At 38.0% G+C, this 13,725-nt stretch overlaps 2 protein-coding genes across 3 annotated transcripts; one reads left to right on the top strand and one right to left on the bottom strand.

Annotated features, from left to right (window-relative positions):
• Positions 1 to 4,175: 4,175 nt before the first annotated feature.
• Positions 4,176 to 6,018, bottom strand: LOC110761424 (UPF0481 protein At3g47200-like). Its single transcript, XM_021963892.2, has 2 exons — positions 5,893 to 6,018; positions 4,176 to 5,674 (listed from the first exon to the last, which is right to left on the bottom strand). Exon 2 carries the CDS (start codon positions 5,672 to 5,674, stop codon positions 4,352 to 4,354), a length of 1,323 nt encoding a protein of 440 aa, XP_021819584.2. The 5' UTR covers positions 5,893 to 6,018; the 3' UTR covers positions 4,176 to 4,351.
• Positions 6,019 to 7,311: 1,293 nt separating this feature from the next.
• On the top strand, positions 7,312 to 12,370 carry LOC148295786 (uncharacterized). 2 transcript variants are annotated; one of them, XM_088251264.1, is made up of 9 exons: positions 7,312 to 7,613; positions 8,494 to 9,282; positions 9,366 to 9,518; positions 9,612 to 10,762; positions 10,847 to 10,931; positions 11,003 to 11,098; positions 11,197 to 11,603; positions 11,699 to 11,864; positions 12,136 to 12,370. In XM_088251264.1, the coding sequence occupies exons 2-8, from the start codon at positions 8,497 to 8,499 to the stop codon at positions 11,841 to 11,843; spliced, it is 2,823 nt and encodes a 940-aa protein (XP_088107390.1). In that variant the 5' UTR covers positions 7,312 to 7,613; positions 8,494 to 8,496; the 3' UTR covers positions 11,844 to 11,864; positions 12,136 to 12,370. The 2 variants fall into 2 exon arrangements, with proteins under 2 accessions (XP_088107390.1, XP_088107389.1); XM_088251263.1 differs by having other exon boundaries at positions 12,121 to 12,370.
• Positions 12,371 to 13,725: the final 1,355 nt, after the last annotated feature.

Here is a 13,725-nt window from a genome sequence, read left to right as displayed (position 1 = left end):
TTGAATGGCCTAGAGCCTTCTTCCGATTTACATATCTGCATCCTATATAATAAATAATTAACATCATCGACGCCGCCGGTGGTCCAGAAGTCATGTAAGTATAGAAAATTGAAAGTAGCTGAATAATTAACAAATGTTAAAAATGTATCATATGATGCAAGTCTACTTAAATAAATTCAGGTCTTTATTTATTCCTGCATTATTTTTTGTACTTATATTGCATCTTGTTGCAGTCTTGCTTGGATTTACTTGTTGTAGGTCAACAATGCCACCGGAGATTCTGTTTTTGAGTAGGTAGAAGGAATTATATAAGGTTTCATGGAGACACTCTGTGGTTACTTTGGATTATATATACACGTTTCGTTTATCACGTGTAAGTTTGGATTATTATGATTTAAAATGGAAATATCTCCATAAATATTCAACGATCCGATTTTTATTAAATCTCCTTGATTTACCCAATCTCCTTATTTATGGAAAAAAAAAATAATTCCCTTAGATAAGGAATTATTCTCCCATAAATCATACCAAATATAGCACAAGATGATAAGGCTATATAAAGATAACATTGTATCACAATGAGTTAACTTCCAAACCCTAACCACTCTCTCTCTCTCCCATAGAGAAAACTCCCTTCCTTTCAGAAATATCTGTATCTTTTAAAGACCATATTCTGACTTAGGCATCGGAGGGCCCCTGGCAAACACCACACCAGTGTTCTCCAATTGACCCTTTTTATTTTACAGGGTTCTTGGAAGAATTCATTAAAGAGGTGCGAGCATCTTCTATGAATCTACCCGAGGAGAAAATTGCATCCAAAACTATTAAAGAGGTGCAAGCATCTTCTCTGAAGTCTACTTAAATAAATTTAGGTCTTTATTTATTCCTGCATTATTTTTTGTACTTATATTGCATCTTGTTGCAGTCTTGCTTGGATTTACTTGTAGGTCAACAATGCCACCGGAGATTCTGTTTTCGAGTAGGTAGAAGCAATTATATAAGGTTTCATAGAGACACCCTGTTGTTACTTTGGATTATATGTACACGTTATGTCTACCCTCTATACCGTTAATCACCTGTAACAAAAAATAAATAAACAAAAATGTTAACAGAACTAAAACTCTCTCCGTCCTTCACCCGATGCCGTCACCAAAGATCGAAAAGTTCATTTCTATAAAGGCTTATTTACTGTAGTACCCCTACAATAATTTTCCACGACTTCTTCAATGCATTCCATTTGTTTCAATTTCGTGTCAAAAACCTTCTCAACTGTAAAATAATAATCACAACAAATCAAGAACCATCTGAACATCGATCAAATACTGGAGGGAGATCCAAATCTAATAAATGATCAAATGTATGATCACCACTAACCATTTTTTATAACAACTTATGTAGATTTGACTAACTACACAACTGGCGCGCAGATCCTCCCCAGGATTTCAGTTTTGCAACTGAATCCCGTTCTGATACCAACTGATGCAGCGGAACAAGAACAAAAGATAATTTTCAAGCAAACTTAACTCCGTTGATTCTAAGAATACCCGGAATTAAAACTCTAATCTGTTAATTCTGAGAATACCCAGGAAAAGAGTAAAGAGATGAGAGAAAATTCTCAATCTTCATTCAATAACAAACATCAACTCCCCTTTCTTACAATTTCATGCATTATTTATAGGAGTCTCTCAATCAAGATGAGATAACTCCTCATAACTCTCCTAAACCTTTCATATCCCAACTTCCCTCCTAATGATAACTTCACATTAAATCTCCCTAACTCACAAAGATGAAAAGACTCTCCATAACTTTATTCATGAACCTAGATAACTCCCACATACGAAGAGACACTTATTTAATATAGGTTATTAAGACTTTCCTCATGCATGAACGTGATCCCAATGGTCCATGTATGTATTTGCTAAACTCGCTGCATCAATAAGTCAATTTTTAATGATAATAACAAAATGCATTTCATACTCAACAAAATACTAGCAATAACAATTAAAACAAGGGGTCGCTTTCTCGCTACTCGAGGAGAGTCGGGCATCAAATATTAGGGTTTAGGTTTCTCATGTTCAGTCGTCATCCCCTCCTCGGCCTAACCACGCTAGTTTTCATCCACGTTCAGCCGCCGTTGTCGCCCTCCTCATCGCTTTTCTTCCACATCAAGTCGTAGGCGTTTTTCTTCCATGTCGAGTCATTGTCGTCACTCCTCTCCTCGACTCTAGGGTGTTGGCCTCGTTGTTGTCTCTCTCATATCCTGGGCGTTGGTTTCATCGTTCACTTTCTCCTCGGTGCGTCAACGTCTCTAGAGGTTGCCTTGGTATGGTGGTTTAAGCTGGTCTGCTTCTGTTATTGTGCCAACAGTCTCCAACTCAACAACGATCATGGTGCAAGGTGCTTCGTTAGGGTCGGTGGCCACGGTGGAGGTGGCTTTCCTCTCGCCCCCTCCATTGTCCGATATGCGATCTCAAGTCTTACCTTTAGGAGAAGACGGCCCATGTCTAGAGATTTGGCGTGGGTGACTCTTCACCTAGGGTCTATACCTTTGATCCTCCTTTTCACAATGTTGGGCCAGGTTTTTGGCCACTAGGGTTGTTGGGTACCATCTTCTCACCCATCTTTACTGGTTTGGCTAGTTACTTTGCAATGGGAACCGTGAATCTGGGTGATGTTGGTGTCCTTCTTGACAAACCTATGGAGATTGGCCTAGTGGAGTCTCCTAGACGTCTTCCTTAATGTGTTCTTGGAGCATTCGTGGGGCTTGGCATCCGATGAATGCTCTTATGCCTGATCCCCGTGTTCAGGTTGTGTGGCTAGGCCAGTTTTGTTATTGTTGCGTGGTGTTTTCTTCGTTCTCCCCTTAGCTAATCTTTAATTTTCCGTCTTTTTCAAGGACTATGTTTTCATAGGAGGTTTCTTTGTCAGTGTTGAGATGATACGGCGTGCTTGGGGGCTTTTTTATTTATTTTCTTTCCTGACCTGTTTGCAGTTAGTCTCGTCTTTGTGTTGCTCCTTGCATATTTCTCTTCTTTCATTGCCAATTGCTATTGGGGGTAGTTGGAGATGGTGTGCTTAGTTACTGTTTTCTTTCTTCTTAGCATATTGTGTTCTCTGTCGGATGTTCTCACTATCTTGTGACTGTGCAAAGGACTATGATTTCATAGCATGACTCTTTTGACAGTTGGATTGTGTTGTAGTGTTCTCGTCGGAGGTCTTTGCGTCAAAGGTCTATGTGTCAGTTTGCTGTTTTATTTTATCTTACTCTAGCATTGGTCTTGTGTGACTGTTTCAGACTCTCTTGTTAGTCTATGACATGTTTGGTACTCTTTCCTACCTTGAGGTTGTCCCTCAGGAAAGTTTTAACGAGGCTACTGTTTCGTGTCATTCTATGTACGCTACTTTGATTCTATGAATTAATGATTTCCATTTCTATAAAATAAAATAATAAAAATGCATTTCATGTTATGATGATACCTAGAACAGGGTAACTTGTCTCCATATTATAACCCTTATTTACAATAAAGTTACAAAAACTGTATTGAGAAGACAACTTAGAATGGAGAATCAGATTCACTATAAAGCAAGCAACATGAACTGATGCTTTGTCTTACTACTATCGTGGGAACATAGAATTTCAGCAACCATCCAGGTGACGCCACGTGGAAATTGGAATATGCCCTAGGTCAAGTAATTGCGTCAATTAAATTCTCATTTAATTGGTCAATTATTATGATTTAAAATGGAAATATCTCCATAAATCAACGATTTTCATTATATCTCCTTGATTTACTTAGGGGATTTACCCAATCTCCTTATTTATGGAAAAGAATAATTCCCTTAAAAAAAAGAGTTATTCTCCCATAAATTATACCAAAGATAGCACAAGATGATAAGGCTATATAAAGATAACATTGTATCACAATATTACCATATGTGTTGTATCAAAGTCAAACTGTAATTGTATAAAGCAAGCATAAATAGGAATCAATACTCATCGAGCTATTCCCCAAATATCTGCTCTGTTCTAATTCTTCTTCACTGCTCTAATTTTTCTATAGTAAGCACCTACACTATCCTCCCATGAATTTTTCTTTTAAATTCAATTGTCAAATTAGGGAAAAATAAAAGGGTATATATAGGATGAGTCTGGTTCAAGAGACTTTTTAACACAAAATAAGACACATATATGTGATTTTATTTCGCAACTTGCACAACATTGAGAGAAGTACAATTGCATAATTGAAGAGCAATTTTGTGGTACGTAGAACAGAATGGAATACTACAATTGCCAGGATAGTTTTGTCCCGAGAGAATCCATAGAATCAAATGCACAACAGTACGTGAACCATTACGAGCTAGAGCAAGGATTCTTGAGATAATCCCGTCTAAGAATCATTTTCCATTTGTGCCAGGGACTGGCAAGATATGCGTTCACCTCCTCCTGGACTTCTGGGTAAGAGTATTTGTAGAGTCTAGTGTTAATGTAAACCCTACTGAAGAAACCGGCCACCTCCTTACTGCTCCAAACCTTTTCTAAGATTTTTTTCTCAGCCAGAAACTCTACATCTTTTCTAGATTTGAGAAGGTTATCCAAGAGCAAAACATAAGAGGTAATTTGATATCCTAAGCCATGCTGACATTGTTCATAGGCAATGAGGTTTCCCAACAGAGATTCTTTGTTCTCCTCGAGCACTGAAATTGATGGAATTTTCATCACTCCATTTTTGAAAGTTATTTTAAGCATTTTATCACCTCCATTTCGGTATCTAAATTTGACTCCAGCAAGACGAAGCTCTGTTACAGAGGGTATCATGTGGGATTCTTCTGAGCTTGCGTTTGACTGGCTTCTCCCGTATGATCCAAGTAAAGAGTTTCTTATGAAGTCAAGTACATGCCTATATTTCAAATTTTCATCACTAGGCTTTGGGGGCAGTCCCCTGGTGTATGCATTGAATGTATTTTGAATAAGCTCAGATAAGTCAGGCTTTTCTAATTTGCTTGTGCGGGAAAATAAACATTCAAGAGCTATCCAAGGAATTTGATTTTCCAGTAGAACCAAGTCATTCAAAACTGCCCAACGCATCCATGATGTAGAAAATAGACGATCTTCGCTGTCTGCAGAAACCACACCAGCATATCTTGCGAATCTGTTGCAGAATTCAAGAATAAAGCAACCATCAATCACCATCATTTTGATAAATTCGTCAGTAGTCATACCAATATTTTCTGGATAACAATTGCGACAAGCTTGCTCAATAGTTCTGATGGCTGTGACAAGATACTCCAGATTGGGCTCTGGAGGAGGTTTTCGGTCAAGGTCAAGGAGGCAACGCGAGTAACTTCGCTTAACTTCTTCCATAGTTTTAAGGTTTTCCTTTCCACGGTGAAAGGGCCCAATTGAAACCAAGAACGGAACAAAAGCTTTTTCATTATGCTTGCGTAGCAAGTCAGGGATTCGATATATGCAACGATCAACTGAAAATGGATTAGATGCCTGCTCAAGCTTTTTTTCAATCAAGGATGCTAACAATATATCTTTATTTTGATTTTCATTATTTGCTTCCGGCACGGATCCTTCCCTGTCTTTAGTTTCAGGTTCAATCAAGGGCTGGTTACTATCATTGCTCTCTTTCGTCATCGACTCGTTTCCTGACTCCAAATTAGTCTGCATCTGCTCTCAATCAATAAGAGGAGAAAATAGAAACTATCACAAACACATGTCAATAAAATTACAAAAATCACAACCAGTAAGAAAGAATCTCCCAAAATCTGATCTGCTTCATGTACGAATTCAATGTTTCACACGACTCTTTAACAGGTCTATTAAAGCTGAAGGATATACTATTACTATTGCATCATACATATGTAGAAGGGAAACATGTTGCTTACTTGGCAATATATTTATAAGAGGTTTAAACCTTGGCCGCTGTTGAAGAAGATGATCGAAGTTTGTTGCGATTCTGCTTACAGTTTCAATCTTTCTTTCATTAACATCTTCTTATAGCTTTAGCTAGGTGGTAGGTACATACAAAAACAATAGAGTTTACAGCTCGGGGTCCAGGTCTAATTATATTTAATTGCATCCTTGCCGCCGGAGACCCAGAAGGTATGTCTATATACAAGTCTTTATTTAAAATTTGATCACATGATATCATGTACTTGCATAAGTCCAGGTCTTTATTTATTCTTTCTTGCACATTAGTTTACTGCAACCATGTTGCTGTCTCTTGTAGTTTGTTTCGATTTACTTGTACGTTATCACTACTGTCGAGATTCTGATTTTGAATACTGAAGGAAGTTGAGGTTCCACCCCAAAACCAATTGGCAATGGGGGGAGTAGCCCAACTCCTTATAAGCCCTTGCTAGGTTTCACAACTTTCCAATGTGGGACTCTTTGCCTTCACATTCTCACACGCCCCCGCATATGTGACGAATTTTCAAGCCTAACACGTAGACAACACATTGGGTGACGTGGAGCACGTATGGCCGTTGGGCTTTCATATGTGGACTAGCCTACTCTGACACGAGAGTGAGTACCATTAAACCAAAAGTACAACAAATACTGGCAAACATATATTTTTTTTTTTTCAATTTCATCAATGCACTAGGTGTCATTCAAATTTGGGACAGTCTTAATTATTGAAGAGAGGAGTATCATTAAACCAAAAGTTTAACAAATATTGGCACACCTTATGTGACGGATGAGGTGGAGAGCCACATCAATTAAAATTAATTTGACATTTTCTTTTATTTTATAATTTACTGACACTTTTTAATTGATGTGGTTGTCCACTTCATCTGTATTTGATGCATTTGTTACTCTCACATTTTGAGCATTAATGGCTAAAAAAATTTATAACCACATGCACAAAATCAAAAAACTCTACACTTTATAGTGGACATAATTAATATACATATAATCTACCTCGCCAAAAGGTAGGAGAAAGAGAAGGTATTTGAAATCTTTAGATTCAGGTTATAAAATTCCATGTGAATTTGGCCCAAATCCAATCCAGTTCATTAAGGCAGACACAAACAGGTCAGACTATAATGAGTGGAAATTTATGAGTGGTAAGTTATAAGGGGTTCACTTTATAGCCATCAGATCAATCCAAAGGCTAGGGAGAATTGAGATAAAGTTTTGCAATCGGGTAGGTGAGGAACCCAAACCCGAATTTAATATCCAGCATTGAAGTTGGTCCCAAAAAAAAAAAAAAAAGAGGCAAGTTCGAAGTTTGAACAGAAAAAATCAATTCGAAGTTTGAACAAAAAAAACCCATCACTCTAAAACCCATAGCTCTGAATCAATTCGAAGTTTGAACAGAAAAAACCCATCACTCTAAAACCCATAGCTCTGAGAAACTGCTAAGCTCTGAGAAAAGGTTGAAGGCAACGATTAACGACGGTTGAAGGAAACGGTTGAACGCAGCGCAACTCCATTCTCTAAACCCTGAAAAAGTATTTATTTTCAGTGGAAGGGGAAGTGGCGAAGCAGTGGAAGGGGAAGGAGAGAAGCCGTATTTGTTGGAAGTGAAAGGTTCCATTTGTGGAGCAAAGCCGCACAAAGACCCCGCTCAGACACCTTGCGATTGTTCAATAACCAACATTTGGTGAGTAATTTATGGAATTTGAGTTTAGGGTTAGAGTAAAGGTTTTCCCCAATTTGTACCATCAATGTTGTTGGATTTGGCATCTCTTCCTTGTGCTTCACTTGCATGTTAATTTTTGCTTGTGTATATGTTAAAAAATGAATGAAAATCAAGTCAACAACATGTTAATAACATGTCAATAACATATCAATAATGATATGAATAAGATAATGGTGTTGAATTGGAGGAGACCCTGAAGTCAATAACATGTCAATAACATATCTCTGGCGCTATAATATATATATTTTTTGAAATAAATATTATTTCCCTTGTTGCTAAATTTGCCTGTGAAAAATGAGAAGATATAATAATAAAGTCATGAATAAAAGTGCAAAGCATTTGAAATGAAGGTTGATCCATGATCATAGTAGCTCACTGAAGAAAAAGCTAGAAAGAAAGAAGGATGTGGCAATGGCTTAGCAAGCAGATAGCAGAGCAAATTCTTTGCTTTGCTTCCTTCCACTATCTTTCTTATTTATTTATTTATTTTGTGTTGTGTATGAGATGACAATAATTGTCATGTGTGTGAAGTGCAGAACTTGCCTAGATTGCACTCACACTCACTCATGCATCAACCATTGATTGGAGTTTGTATCCAAAAATAAAATACATGCTATTGGTTGTAATTCACAGAATCATTGCATTAACAGGTATTTGCACAAAATTTGTCATATTGCTTTGATGATGTTAAAGGCTGTGATCAGTAATCCCTATGCGCATGTACTTCATAAAATTTGTAATGTGCCTGGTTGACTAGTTATGTAAATACTAAATACCAATATGATTGTGCAAATACGTGGTGGTAGTATATGTGTTAACGTTATTTCATCTTGTATTTTAGGAAATGGGATCCAACGTGCAGCTGGTATGGCCAGAGTCAGAGGCATATGCGTCACGGGTGAACAACTGCTCACATGCAAATTCAACCCTAGCTGCAATTCGAGCGAAGTTGAGTGCGGAACAATTAGAACAATTCAAGACATCATGCTTTGGCCATCTTCTGAATATAGACAAGATTCAGTTTAGCGGGCAAATTGTGCATGGAGTTGTGTTGCGTCGAGTCGCGGGGCAGGGTGTGAAAGACTTGGATGGACTGAGTTTCTTAATAGGGTGCGACGTTGCTCAGTTTACTCGTCAGGATTTCTGTTTGATCTCGGGGCTTCGTTTTGGGGAAGTGCCTGAAGTTTCTAGTGGAGAAAGTGCTGAAATTAGACTTCAGAAAAGATATTTTATAGACGAAGGAATTACATGTAATGCTTTAGAAGAAGCATTTATGAGGTGCAAAGAGAGAGATGACGTCTACAAGCTAGCTCTTGTTTACTTTGCTGAGTTAGTGGTTTTGGGAAGGGACAAGCATTTGAACATCAATGTAAATTACCTGACCCTTGTAGAGGACTTGGATGCGTTCAACAGGTATCCGTGGGGTTCGGTGTCGTTTGACAAAACCCAAGACAGTCTATTTTCTGCACCAACAAAGTATATGAAAAGCTTTGAAAATGAAGAGGGAAGAGAGAAGGGGAAAAGTAAGGTAACGGGAACAAGCCGGAAAAATGAGAAGGGCAAGAAGCATAAGCATGGTGAAGTGCAAAGGGGTGGGTGGAGTTTTAAAGGTTTCACGTATGCTTTCCAGGTACATGGTAATAATGTTCATGTCAGTTATGCTTTGTGAACTTTAAAACTTAAATAATGACTTTTGTCCTGTGAATTGTGTAGATTTGGGTATATGAATTAATTCCTAGAATGGTGGACCTGAATTACTGCAAGGTTGTTGATCCAACAGCTGTCCCGCGTATTTTGCGATGGAGAACGACTACGTCTATGCCCGAGATGAGGAAGTTGAACAATTATTTTTTCCAGAGCAAAGAGGTTTGGTTTGCAGCCCTTGAAACTATTTATAAGATTCAATGAAATTATTAAGTAGAATGATTGAATATGAATATTGTCTGTATTCTGAAACAGTCAGTTCAGTTGCGGGCGCTACGTCCGAGTGAAGAGGAAATGAGACAATCATATTGGAGTTGGCCACAGGATCGCCCTGCTGTTGTCTCGGCAGAGTCAATTCCTTCTTCATGTGCTGATCTTGATGAGTTGAACAAGCTGGTAAGCTTGTTGAGGTCCGAGTTGTTTCAAGTAAAGCGGGAAAATGACGTCCTTGAGTTAAAGGTCATACGGATGGAAAAACTTTTGGACCACTGTTTAGGTCCTCAGTTTGAGCAGGAAGTAAGGAGGGACCTAGCTTTACTGAAAGAGAGGACGAATCGTTGTGCCATCTCACATATATTTACGGGATCTGACGAAATGGATGATAGTGAATGGGATGAAGGGCCAAGTAACAAATATGAGGGAGAGGAAAAGGACGAGGAGGGGATTGAAGGGGGTGAAGTGCAAAGAAAACCAAGTGAGGTAGAGGAAGCGCAAAGGAAAAGAAAAGAGGGAGAGCAAGTGAAAATAAAAAGCAGCAAGGGAGAGGAAGCGCAAAGAAAGAGCAGTGAGGGAGAGGAAGTGAAAAGAAAAAGCAATGAGGGAGAGGAACTGCAAAGAAAGAGCAGTGAGGGAGAGGAAGTGAAAAGAAAAAATAGTGAGGGAGAGGAACTGCAAAGAAAAAGCAGTGACGGAGGGGAACTGCAAAGAAAAAGCAGTGACGGAGGGGAACTGCAAAGAAAAAGCAGTGATGGAGAGGATCCGCAAAGAAAAAGAAGGGAGGGCAAGGAAGTGAAAAGTAAAAAAAGTGAGGAAAAGGAAGTGCAAATAAAGGAATGTGAGGAAGCGGATGATGAAGTTGTTTTGGTTTGTGATGACATTGGTGAGAGCACGGCGGGGACAACTGTTGAGTTTAATCTCGGGGATATTGATTTGGATCAACCTACAGCTGTGCTATCTGAGTTGAACGTTTGGTTGAATGATAAAGGTAAAGCTGTGGAACAAGGGGTCCAATTACGAAAGAGAAAGAGGATTATTCCTATGTGGAAGATCATTGAAGCTAGTGAATTGGTGAAAAAAACTGTGCCAGAGACAACCCGACTTCGGATGTTAGACCCAATGAAGGCGATTCCGCATGATGATATGGTGAAATTGCTGAAACTTTGTTGGGAATGGCGCCTTAACCCAAAGTAAGTCCCTTGTTTTTTGAGATAGAAGGCATTAGTGTATATATTTTTAAATTGTTGTGATCTAAAACTTTGTTATATTCACAGTTTAGTGATGCAATTTGGCCACGTGGAAGCTGAGATTGAATTCTTCGCTTCCCTCGTAAAAGCTGACGGTTGGCTGACAGGAGATGTAAGTTTAATTGATTATGCATTTGTTTTAATGTACATAGATTATGAGATTGACTAGAAAAACATGTGCAGCACATTGATTTGGGGTTGTATCTCATCCGGAAGCGACAACAAGATTTGGAGGTTGTAGAAATATCGAACTGGACAACGACCGATGTATTTTTCATGGTATGTCATAGGGCTTGACCAAGTGCAGTTAATAATTACAAATTATCCATACTTGCTTTGTGGAGGTGTTTAACCATTGATTGTTTTCTATTTCACAGAATCACATCCATACTTGCTTTGTGGATAATAAAAGAAAAAAAGAGCAGGCTGGGTGGAAAATTAGAAACAGTTTAGTGAACGTTGTAAATGGCAAGGTTCCGGCGTGTGGGGTGGATTGGCAGAACGTGTATAAGGTGTATGCCCCTTGTATGTTGACGAAGCATAAGCATTGGGTGGCTCTAATGATTGATCTGGTTAAGTGTGAAATCAAAGTGTACGATTCAATGGTTTCAGTTATTCCAGATGAGATGTTAAAGGAAGAACTCGCCCCGCTTTCAATTACGATTCCAAATCTTCTCAACTCCATCGACTTTTATGAAGAAGGTGTTTACGCAAACGACTGCAGCAGAGATTGGTGGTGTCCATGGCCAATAGAACGTGTGGATGTTCCACAACAATCTAATCAGTGAGCACAACTTTTTCTTTAATTTTATTACTTGAAATTGTCAATTACGTTACAATGTCATTACTTGAATTGATCGAGTTCTTGATTTGCTTCAGAGGCGATTGTGGCATGTTTGTGTTGAAGTACATTGAGCTTTTGAGCGCTGAGATTCCGTTAGCTACTTGCACCGCGCAGAACATGCCCTTTTTCCGGTTGAAGTTGGCTGCAGAGATATTACGGGGAGATGCTTACATGCCATGATAGTGGTTGAAATGGGTTCAGGTACGTGATGATTAAATTGGTTTTGGAAATCTCCAATTTGAAAGTCATGTAAATACACAATACAGATCCACGGCTCCTTTTTGAATTCTACCTCTGCTCCTCAATTCTTCTTCGTCTTTCTCAATCTTAGTGTATTTTTGTACATAATTTTAAGTTTAAGTTATTGGACAACAATTAGAACCAAAATATTATTATAGCGGATGCATGCTTTCATTTTGATTAGTGTGATACTACGCTACGTTTATTCTCATATTAGGCTAAATGTATATAGTAGCTGGATGCAGAGCATGGACAGAAAAATGAAGAATCTGAAATGGAGATGCAGAGGCTTAGTGAGGAGAAAAGTAAATGGATCTGTAAATCTAGTGCACGTGGGCAAATGTAAATGGATAGGCATATGCGTTTTTGAAGTTAGGCACATGCCATTCCCATACATAGAATGTGCATCTGGAGTGTAAAGTTTTTTTGGATTTAATGAAACAAACATCTCTGTAATATTGCCCTAACTCCTTCACGACATAACCTTAACCAAACTGCATTGAATTGGGATTGGAAGACTGCATATGTGAACAATGACTGATGGCTTTTTAAAGTGTATTACATTATTGCAAAGTAATATGTCATGATTTATCCAAGCCACCATTCCAAATATCACATCCCAATCTTTAAGCCGTTCACCATGCCTTAACTTAATCGCAATGGGTTGCGTGTGTATTGATTGTAATTCTGTAAGGGAAATAGGCGGCTATGCCCTCGCCTCCAATGTTTTATTCAACCATGCCCTCTTTATAGAAACACATGCGATATACATGCAGTAACCCTTCAGTAAACATTCAGTAAACCGTCAATAAACCTCAATAAAACTTCAATAAACATTTCCCATCTGCAATGCTATAAAAACTTCCTATTGGTTCCGTACCGCCCATCGGGTTTGAATCCCTCTTTCCTTTATAATCGGTTAATAAATTCGTTGATTTTCTTTATTTTATTGGTCTTGGGCAACTCAGTAGCATAAAAGTAATGTATATTGGTGCATCTATATTGCTTGTCTATTGCGTCTATATTGCTTGTCTATTGCGTGCATAGCGTATATTTATTGCGTGTGTATTGATTGTTTATTGCTTACGAAGGAAATAAACAACAATACACAGGCAACAGACAAGCAATATACACACAATACACATGCAATCTATACGCAATAGACATGCAATATACATCAGTCCCTAATTTCACCATCCATAAGGGAGTCGTATCGATTAGGAAATTCTACTGAATAGTTGTTCTTCCTACTAATAAACAATCAATAAACCTTCAATAAACATTCAATATCGGACAATAACATGCGAAATACATGCAGTAAACAATCAATAAACCTTCAATAAACATCCAATATCCGATAAATAACATGCGATACAGATGCAGTAAACAATCAATAAACCTTCAATAAACCTTCAATAAACATCCAATATCCGATAAATAACATGCGATACAGATGCAGTACACAATCAATAAACCTTCAATAAACATCCAATATCCGATAAATAACATGCGATACAGATGCAGTAAACAATCAATAAACCTTCAATAAACATCCAATATCCGATAAATAACATGCGATACACATGCAGTAAACAATCAATAAACCTTCAATAAACATCCAATATTCGCGCTATAACATGCGATATACATGCAGTAAACAATCAATAAACCTTTAGTATACGCCAATAAACAATCTACCTATTTCAAGAACAATAATTTAAACTCAATGCCAATCCACCTATTTCAAGAACAAATATTACAAAATGGGTTTGAAAACTCATTGGTGGTGTGTGCAACATGTCTTTTTGGGGAGAACTTTTAC

This window comes from Prunus avium, chromosome 3, assembly GCF_965620075.1.
Source record: "Prunus avium chromosome 3, drPruAviu1.hap1.1, whole genome shotgun sequence".
Taxonomy (NCBI): domain Eukaryota; kingdom Viridiplantae; phylum Streptophyta; class Magnoliopsida; order Rosales; family Rosaceae; genus Prunus; species Prunus avium.
Note: the sequence above shows the minus strand (reverse complement) of the source record. Positions and strands in the feature narration are given on the sequence as shown.

Coding starts and splice junctions, on each gene's coding strand:
- LOC110761424 (XM_021963892.2), bottom strand. CDS start 5,674: ATGCAGACTAATTTGGAGTCAGGAAACGAGTCGATGACGAAAGAGAGC.
- LOC148295786 (XM_088251264.1), top strand. CDS start 8,497: ATGGGATCCAACGTGCAGCTGGTATGGCCAGAGTCAGAGGCATATGCG. Junction 9,283..9,365: donor GTTTCACGTATGCTTTCCAG/GTACATGGTAAT, acceptor TGAATTGTGTAG/ATTTGGGTATATGAATTAAT. Junction 10,763..10,846: donor GAATGGCGCCTTAACCCAAA/GTAAGTCCCTTG, acceptor TTATATTCACAG/TTTAGTGATGCAATTTGGCC.